At 39.9% G+C, this 10,363-nt stretch overlaps 1 protein-coding gene across 1 annotated transcript in view; it reads right to left on the bottom strand.

The window, feature by feature from the left end:
• LOC150089302 (uncharacterized) overlaps positions 1-9,804 on the bottom strand; it is a 600,028-nt gene extending 590,224 nt beyond the window's left edge. The window contains exon 1 of the mRNA XM_090389942.1: positions 9,648-9,804. Coding sequence (XP_090246068.1) covers positions 9,648-9,700 — 53 coding nt within the window. The 5' untranslated portion in view covers positions 9,701-9,804. The remainder of the gene's footprint in view (positions 1-9,647) is intronic.
• Positions 9,805-10,363: the final 559 nt, after the last annotated feature.

Here is a 10,363-nt window from a genome sequence, read left to right on the forward strand (position 1 = left end):
TTTATAGGTTTTAGCCACTGAAATCCCAGGAAACTAGATGGCAGGAGCTGCCAGAGCAATTTGTTGTGATACTGGATACACCCGACTAGCCTCCACGTGGCAGGGTATGGGCAACATTGGGCCCCACTAGGGGCCTGGTGGCCAATAAGCCGGATAAACAATGGGCACAACATATCACACTGCACAGACACGGCCCACACACTTTCAAGTCTCTGGCTTGACAGTGTATTGTCCTCGATACAGCGAAACAAGCACGAAGATGGGAGAAATCCCAGGTGCCGTCTGACACGAACATACCTTATACCTTATGCAGTGTACAGTGTGTCTGGCACGACAATTCCTTACACCCCTTTCACCTCCAAAGGGTTCAGTTACTGCTCTCCCAAAATCATCCTGCACGTGTGGCTTTTGCGCAGTGGTTTCTACAAGAAAATGTTCAACAAGTCTTGAATTTTCCAGTCTATGTTTTGTTCACGGATGAGGCTTATTTCACTCGGGAAGGCTTATTCAATCAGCACAATGCTCATGTGTGGGCTCACAACAACCCACACGATGTGCGCCCCCATGCGGCACAACATCGCTTCGCAATAAATGTGTGTGTAGGTATGGTCGGTGACTACTTAGTCGGCACATACCTGTTACAATCCCGCATGAACTCTGCTAAATATCGGATCTTTCTTGAACAAGTTCTACCAGAGTTACTTGACGATGTTCCAGAAAATGTGAGACGCAACATTTGGTTTCAACATGACGGGGTACCTGCCCATTATGGAAGGCGTGTTCGTGACCATTTGAACAGGCGTTTTGGGCGTCGGTGGATTGGCGGTGGTGGACCCGTTGCCTGGCCCCACACTCACCTGATTTATCGAGCATTGATTTCTTTCTGTGGGGGGGGGGCCTCAAATCTATCGTGTATGAATCGCCTGTGGAGACAAAAGTGGATCTCGTCTGCGCTGCTGCTACTACTGTCAAAGAAACTCCAGGTGTGTTCGACCAGGTCTGCCAATCCATGCTGCGTCGGTGTCACACATGCATCGTGTCTCATGGTGGAACCTTCGAGCATCTGTTGTAACATCACGAAATGCATCCATCTCATACTCCATCATTAATATTATGTCAAATAAATGTTTGCCACTAATTACTGTCTTGTGTCATTTCTGCTTCTTGTGCCTCTGCTACCACTTTCCCGTGACGTTTCCGGTTATGGGTTCCTATGCGATTCACATTCTTTTAGATGTTCCCTACCTCCCCTAAATGTTTGTACCAATATTTTTGAGACACCCTGTATACATTTATTACGTATGTAATCAGGATGGAGTGGTCTACTAAACAAAAAAATTAATAAATTAATTAATTTTAAAAATATTAAAAATAAAAAATAAATTGAAAAATATGAAAAAAATAATAAATTGAAAAATATAAAAAAAATAATAATGAATTTATAAATTTAAAAAATTTAATCATTTAATCAAAGTTAGTCAGGTGCTAATATTAACTGTTTAGATAAAGTGACAAATGTATTTTCTTTGTTATGCAAATTTCTTTGTTTCTTAATATATGTTGTATTTTACTCTATTTTTTTATTGATATTTAATTTATATGTTATTTAATTTATACTATATATATTTTTTTCCCTCTGTAAGGCTTAGGCTGTTTTGGAGTAATAAAAAAAAAGGGCTTTGCGACAATGGTCATGATCACAAGATAGTATAGCACAAAACTATGACAGAATTTAAAGGAGAAATTAGTTGCTTTTTCGGCACATGCATACGAAAGACCAAGAGTCTGAAATGGGATAGGGGATGCATATTAATTGAATTTTGATGCAATTCAATTTAAAGTGTTTCTGCTATTAAACAAAAAGGTATGTCCTTCATTAACTGCATGGAAAGCTGATTCTGATGCAGAAGGATGGGAAGCAAGGACAGATGCCGTACGTTGTTTAACCCTCGTGTCTAATGTACATCATGTTAAAACTTGATATGAAGAACCGCAGTCCTAACAGGAAATATTAGAAACTAAATCAAGTGTTTGGAATGCAAAAGCAAATTAAACAGAGTGATTGTTCAGAACTGCATGTAATTTTCTTGTTGGTTGATACTATTTTAAATTCTGTATGTTTGAAAGTTTATTCAACTGGATATGCCATTGTATATATAGGAAAGAAATAAAATATTTTTTTACCATATTACTATTTTTTGCAGGTGTGGGTTTACGTAACTGGTTTTCTGCTTGTACTTTCATATGATTTATCACAAATAAGAGATAGCCACAACTTTGGAATCTATTCGTTAACATTTGTATCTCAGTGTTCAAAACAAATTCAGACGAAGAATATCTATATGCATTAAAGAACTAATTTAGGATTATCGACCTTTTATAGGTGAAACGATAGCAACTATTTTAATGCAAAAACATAACATGTCGGTATTTGTTGGTTTCGTGTATAAATTAAACTGAATACTGCACATATTAAGCCTCCAACATCACGTATAAGAGTAAAATTTAAATTACATCATATCTGTTTTTATTACTGATGCTGTCTTCTTCCACTCGTAAGTATTGGTTGATGGTTTAATGTATTTTGGGGTTGAGTTGGGTTGGGTTGTGTTTGGAACTCTTAAACCACTGATACCAGTTACGTTGGATAATCAATTTTTCTTTGGGTGTAAGAATACATTAAGTTATTTTTTTAAATTCATTTGAATAATAGAGAATGTCAGCACCGAAGCATTCAACAGGAAATTATTGAAGTAATTCCTCTCATTCACTTGTTAACATTGCAAGAATGTCCCCTCTGCAAATACATTACTCAGACTCCCTCCAGTCATTACCTGGAAGAGCAGAGGCAATGAGATTATACACTAGCTACTAGCTGATCTGGAAGCTTCCTAGGGTTACCAATAGTTTTGTTCCAGTGGACTATCTAGCAGCCAGCCAACAAACACTGTTTTAGAGCTGTAGCCTCCAAATGTAAGGAACTTTGGATCTTGCCATTATGTCCATCATAACCTCAAAAGCCATCAATCATGCTGCATGATGGAAGAGGGTTAGCCAGAGCTTTACACTGGTGACTCAAGATGGGTTTCACCACTTCAAGCCTCCAATACACAAAGTGGTGGTATTTCACCAGTTTATAAGAGTCATCTACCACATGGTAGCACACCTGGTATTGCCTGCTAACACAGAGGAGTGACATTCCTCTGTGCGGACACCACACCTCGACCCATTTACAATGGTTTGCACCTGGGGGGGTCACCTACAGTGTGTTAGGTGTCGTATTTCAGAACTTGCACATGGGGGGTATACTCTTTATATCTGCCAGAGGCAAAGTAGAGCAGATATCATCTTTAAAGGGCACAAAAGGTGATATTGTTGTAACATTGCCACTAAAGATATTAAGAGTAGGAGATTGGCAGAATTACTTGACAAGTACAGGTCAATATTGAAAAAAAAAACAAGTTAAGGTTGAATTTGAGAGTGTCTGCAATTATTCCCAGACACAATAGGAGGGACTTTTTTAATGAGAGCCTTGTCAATCAATTTGGCCCTGGAGAGATTGTGCAAGGCTCAAGGGGTAGAATTTTTCTCAGCTTGCGGTCTGTGCTTGTTAACAGGAGAGACTGTTTCTACATGGATGGGATATATTTAAACAGAAAGGGTGCAAAAATATTTGTTGATGCTAGCAAGGCGTTGGAAAACTGCTAGGTTGGGGAGGATACACAGACTAAAAGATTAACAGTAGCCGCTGGCAGAGGTGAAATTCATTCTTTCACTGCTTCTATTGTAATGAGCAGCAGCCTGGAAATCAAGGTGCAAAGGATTCCAGAAACTGCTAGAAGTCATTGCAGAACAAGTAAATACATGGGCTCTGTTAGGGTAGCTAAGAACAGGAACAGGTGCATATATACTTACTTGCGTGTGCACCAATGCTAGGAGTTTTATAAATAAATCTGATGAATTTGAGGTGTTGGTCAAAACAACAAAGGCATTGATGCCTTGGTGTAACATAGATATAAGGAATGCAGGACTTTGTTAAGTTTTGCATTCCTTATATCTGCATTAAGGGGAACACAGCTTTGTTAAGGGGAAGTCTTGTCTGACAAATTTGATTGGATATTATGATGTGGTCACAAAGGAACTAGATGCAAACAATAATTTTGATATTTTGGATCTTAGAAAGGATTTTGATACTTTTGCACATGGACAACTGCTGCACAAATTAGCAATAGCAATACAACAGGCATATGAGGCAAGAAAGCAAGCTTATACAGCATCAGCCAAAAAAAAAAAAAAAAAAAAACAACTTCAATTTCATCCCTCCATTCATTTGATATACCTGTCCAGCTGAGCCTTAAATTTATTTAGGCCAATCAACTTCCACAACAAGGGATGGAAATCTGCTCCACCAACCAACTACCCGCTGGCTAAAGGCAAATTTCCGCACATCTGTCCTACATCTGTCTTTCCTCAATTTGAATTTATACCCTCTCAGGTGATTTTTTCTAAGCAAGAGGCAGAATTCCATCAGCATTGAGCATGCTCAAACCATTCAAGGCTTTATACACCTCTATCAGATCACCTCGCCGGTGCCTAGTCTCCAGACACTGTAATTTGCAAAACTTAAGACTTTCTTCGTACGGCAACCCTTTGTTCCATTCACTAATCTTGTTGCCCTTCTCTGTACTCGTTCCAGCAGCTCTACATCCTTCTTGAAATGAGGCCTCCAGACCTATATACAATACTCAAGGGATGGCCTGACCATTGCCTTATACAAGGGGATAATCAACTCCTTATCCCTGCTAGAAAAATTCCTGTATATCATTGATAAGACACCATGAACTACTCTTGCAGCCCGTCTGCGCGGCTCAGAAAACTTCATATCTTCCTGCACAATTACCCCCAGGTCCTTTTCGTTCTCTACCACTGTTAGTGTAGTACCACAGAGTTGATACGTCACTCTAGGGTTACTGCTTCCCATATGTAGTACTTTACATTTGTCAATGTTAAACTTCATTTGCCACCTCTCAGCCGATCTGCTCAACCTTTCCATATCCTGTTGAAGCAGCATAGCGTCAGTAGTGTCCTTAACAACCCTGCCAAATTTTGTATCGTCTGCAAACTTGGACATTAAGCTTGATATACCATCATCAATATTATTTATAAATAGAGAAAACAAAAATGGACCCAACACTGAACCCTGAGGGACTCCACTAATAACATTAGTCCATGATGAGCACTGTCCACTGATTACCACTCTCCATCTTCTCCCACTCAACCACCCCTTTATCCATAGCCGCAATTTGCCTCCAATGCCACACTGCTCCAATTTGCACAGCAGTCTTCCATGTGCAACAGTATCAAAAGCCTTTCTAAGATTCAAATATATAATATCAAAGTTATTCCCTGCATCCAGTTCTTTTGTGACTGCATCATAGTATCCAATCAAACTGGTCAGGCAAGGCTTCCCCTTAACAAAACTATGCTGTGTCTGAGCTATAACTGAATTCTTGTCTAGATGATCCTGCAGTGCTTCTTTAACCAGTGCCTCCATTAATTTTCCTGGAACAGTTAAACTAACAGGTCTATAATTACTTGTGTTGCCCTTTGATCCTCCTTTGTGAATTGGGGTCACATTTGCACATCTCCAGTCCATGGATGCCTCCCCTGAGTCCAAAGAAGCCCTCATAATTATGGCTAAGGGTTTGCTTACTTCCTTTGCTGCCTCCTTTATATATAACTGGATTGATCCCATCCACCCCGGATGCTTTTTATGTTTTTCTTCAACAATTTCTCCTCCACTTTCCTCTCAGTCATTACAAAATCATCTAGCTCATTGCCAGAGTTTTACTCACCTCTGGCATTCCCCTCCCTGAATAACTCTTCATGGGTGAATGTAGATGCAAAATAATCATTTAGTTTGTTAGCCACCTAAGCTGGATCATCAACAGTTGAACTATCAATATCCAATGGACCAATCTGATTCATCCCTTTCCTTCTAGAGTTTATATAGGTAAAGAACTCTTTGTTGTTTTTCTTTGCATCCTTTGCCAAGGATTCCTCATAATCTGCATTTGCCTGCCTAATCTCCTTTGTGACTTGGCTACAGAACAGCTTATATCTATCATAGGCTTCCATGTCGCCCATTAATTTATATGTATCCCATGCATTTTTCTTCTCTGCCATATGTGTCATTAGTTCATCTAACATCCATTTAGGCCTAAACCTTGAACAATATTTCTTAGTTGGTAAGTAAAGCCTAGTAGTTTCCAAGATAAATTCTTTGAATGCTTCCCATTTTGAATTTGCTGTTGGTAACTTCATTGGTTGGTCCCACCGTATAGAATTTAAATACTGTCTCAGACTACCATAGTCACCTTTACGAAAGCAAAAGCCCTTCCCTTTACCCCTGATGGTAGTTAACTCTTTGAGTAAATCCCACTTCAGCACACTGTGATCACTGACAGCTAGTGGATCCTTTATCTGCAGATTTTAATGCATGAAGAATCACTACTGATAATCAGATCAAGAGTATTACTCCCTCTAGTTGTTTACCAAATATGCTGATGTAGAAAACAATCATCCAATAAATCCACAAAAGCATTGCTAGTGTGTGAGTGACCAACCCACAAATTCCAGTCAATATCTGGGAAATTAAAATCCCCCATTATAACACTCTCTGATTTACTGGCCCTGTCTATTTCCATGTATAGTTTCTTATTATACTCATCATAGTCATTAGGTCTATAACACACTCCTACTCTCAATTTTGATCTCCCAATGCTTATATCACACCAAACTGACTCGACACTGCACTGCACTGTCCAGCGATGTCGACTGGCTTCACTTCCTTGGATTTTATATTTCTTAACTAATACCAGCATAACCCCGCCCTTCCTATCCTGTCTATCCTTCCTGTACACATTGTACTGCCCAAATTCCATTTCTGCATTCCTTATATCTGTGTGACACCACGTCTCTGATATCCCTACAATATTTGCCTTTGAAGTTTTGACCAACACCTCAAATTTATTTATAAAACTCCTAAAATTAGTGTACATGCAAGTAAATATACATGCACCTGTTCCTATTCTTAGCTACCCTAACAGAGCCCATGTATTTACTTGTTCTGAAAGGACTTCCAGCACTCTCTGGAATCCTTTGCACATTATTTTCCAGGCTGCTGCTCATATCAATAGAAGCAGTGCAAGAATGAATTTCACCTCTGCCAGTGGCTACTGTTAATCTGTTAGTCCTTGTATCCCTCCCCCAAGCTAGCAGTTTTCCGACCCATCTAACACGATAGCATCAGAAAATAATCTTGCACCCTTTCTATTTAAGTGTATCCCATCCCTCTAGAAGGAGTCTCTCCTGTTAACGAGTACAGACCAGGCTTTAAAAAATTCTACCCCTTGAGCCTTGCACAATCTTTCCAGGGCCGAATTGATCGACAAGGCTCTCATCACATACTCCCTCCTATTGTGTCTGGTTAGAATTGCAGACACTTTCAAATTCAACCATTAAAGCATCGCTGCCACTTTTTTTGACCATCCCTAAAGTCTATCTAGGTGGTTACTCTGAAGAAGCTTCTCTTGGCGTCAGGGCAGTGCAGAGCCATTTTAGTACCTGAGGCAAGAATGAAAAATTGTGCCTTACTGTTAATGATGGCAATGTTGGCAATTATTTAATCTTTCTTTTGGCATCCCTTTCAGCTTTTCGCGTGAGGCAAGAGCCTCATTCGTCTCACCCTCAGAACAGCTCCTTGGCGGTGATCATTAAGTACTTTACCAATCTTTACATCATCTGCATATTTAGACATCACACCTTCTATCCTTTCATCAATATCATTTAAGAATATCAAAAACAATAGTGGCCCCAATACTGATACTTGGGCAACCCCACTTCTTACATTAACCCAATCTTAAGAATAACCATTTATCATAGAGGTTAGCCTTCCATAGCCAGGTGGGCAGGAGCAGCAGTGCGTAGCACACGCTTCTTGATTAGACCGGGGTTCTAGCCCGTGACCACAAAATATAGAGGATGTGGAAAGGTCAGGATATGACCACCGCATATCTCCGGAGTAATATGGACTTAGTTGCTAATGCTCCTAAAAACCAAATAATAACAACAAAAACAACATCACAGGGGTCGGCAACCTGCGGCTCTTTAATTTTAGCCCACATGACAAGAACGGCACACAGTGGGTGCGGGTGGCTACGTGAAGATAACATTAGTGTCAGTGCAAGCTGCAAATACTTTTCAGTTTAGTTTGCCTGCACATCGCGAACATTAATAAATAATTAATAGATAATATTTCAAAAAATATATATTTTAAATAAAACACCTTCCTACTGTTCCATTTCTTAAAAAACTCCTCTCCCCTCTGCAGCTCTTTGGATTCTTTTTTTTTTAATTAGATCAAAAATGGCTCTTCACTTAAAAAAGGTTGCCGACACCTGATTTATTCACAACCTTCTTCCTCCAGCCTTGAAGTCATTCTGCTATCCATCGAAGGATTTTCCCTGTGATTCCAACCTGCTCTAGCTCATAAAGTAACCCCTATATTGTCTGTAAATTGCATGTTCTGAGGTTGATTTTCTATTTCCTAGATGAAAAACTGGGGTGGGGGAGAGGAACCATGCTACCCTTCTTGAGACCAACTAACTCAGCCATGTTGTGAAAGAGTCCCATAAAAATTCCTCCCATCATCGACGGGGACTTGAACTTATTTTCTCCACCCGATGTGGGGAGGATAGCGATCCTACTAACTGTACTACCCACGAGGGCTTCAAACTGAATGATCGAGAGTGCTAGGCGTGTGTATGGTTTGGATTGACTGTTCCTTGAAGGGCTGTGTTTACAAAACCTCACCTTTAAACTTTTAAGAAATGAAACATAAATTAAGAGGGGATTATCGATATTTAGCGACTACATTCAATAACTCCGGAGGCTCACATCTGGTGAGTACGGGCTTGGCACAGCCAGGGTCCTCAGCTGGATATCATCATTCTTCTCTTTCTTGGTGATTCCCTTCTACTCTCTCACACCCTCTCTCTCTGGGCGTCTCCGTAGCCAGGTGGGAAGGAGCAGTAGTGCCTATCACAGGCTTCTTGATTAGACAAGGGTTCGAGCCCGTCACCACCAAATACGGAAGATGCGGAAAGGTCGGGGAATGACCACCGCATATCCCGGTGCAATATGGCCTTAGTTGCTAATGCTCCTAAAAACAAAAACAACAACAACACTCTCTCTCTCAGGGTAACTAGGGAATTTTTTTTTTTTTTTGGCTGTTGCGGCATAAGCCTCAGGCTTCCTTGCACCGTATACCTAACTCTGTAAGTAATGAAATGAAAATAATGGTGACTATATCTAGCAAATGAATTAAGGCTATCTATACTTTGCCCAAACAGAATTTTCAGTTCATTCAGTTAATAGATAAATATCGAGTTATGAAATTTAAATTCATTATGGAAAGTAATTTTATCCTCATACGGTATATACACACTGAGTGAACTTATATTAATAGCATTTTTGTAAATTTTTGACTGGTGGTTCTATGGACCCCGTGAGAAGAGGTTGAATAAAGTTAATCCACCGTTTAAGATTTAATTAGCGTTATAGATAAAAATTTACAATGTTCTCACCTCTCATCTACACTCTGTATCTCACAGTCGAAAATTCGATCAGTTAGCGCCATCGTTCAGCAGAAAGAAAGACAGCACAAACTGTTTTTCGCTGATGTATCTCGATACAGCATTCAGTGATATCTAAGAAAATAATCCGTACATAAAAGTGCATTTCTCAAAAATAGCAAATCTCGTATTCATATGCTAATAGTCCACTCGCATTGAACTTTATGATCAAGCATGTAAACTTTCTGTTACCAAGGTTACATCATTGAATAATTTAGAATTTGCCAGACTGGGTTAGAAAACAAAAACAAAAAAAAGAGGGGGAATGAAATCTACAGTCACACTCAGGAGCCCAATTCAAGCCTACCAAGAACTAGCTATTACTACTATTACTATTATTACTTGTCATATAGTCTGGGCCGTTTTAACGCATGAGTGCACCCGGCGGACGCCAGGGTCCTCGGCCTACTGGGGCCTCACTTAGGGTCAGGAATGCAACTAAGACATACCCAGAAAAAAATTCAAACAAAATTTAAACTGATTAGGGGCCACAATTTCCGCGTTACCCTGAGAGAGAGAGAGAGAGAGAGAGAGAGAGAGAGAGAGAGAGAGAGAGAGAGAGAGAGAGAGAGAGAGAGAGAGAGAGAGAGAAGTAGAAGGAATCACTAAAAAAGAAGAGAATGATGATATTCAGCTCAGGACCCTAGGTGTGCCTAGCCCATACTCAC

This window comes from Mastigoproctus giganteus, chromosome 2 (genome assembly GCF_048544385.1).
Source record: "Mastigoproctus giganteus isolate SK-2022 chromosome 2, ASM4854438v1, whole genome shotgun sequence".
Taxonomy (NCBI): Eukaryota; Metazoa; Arthropoda; class Arachnida; order Uropygi; family Thelyphonidae; genus Mastigoproctus; species Mastigoproctus giganteus.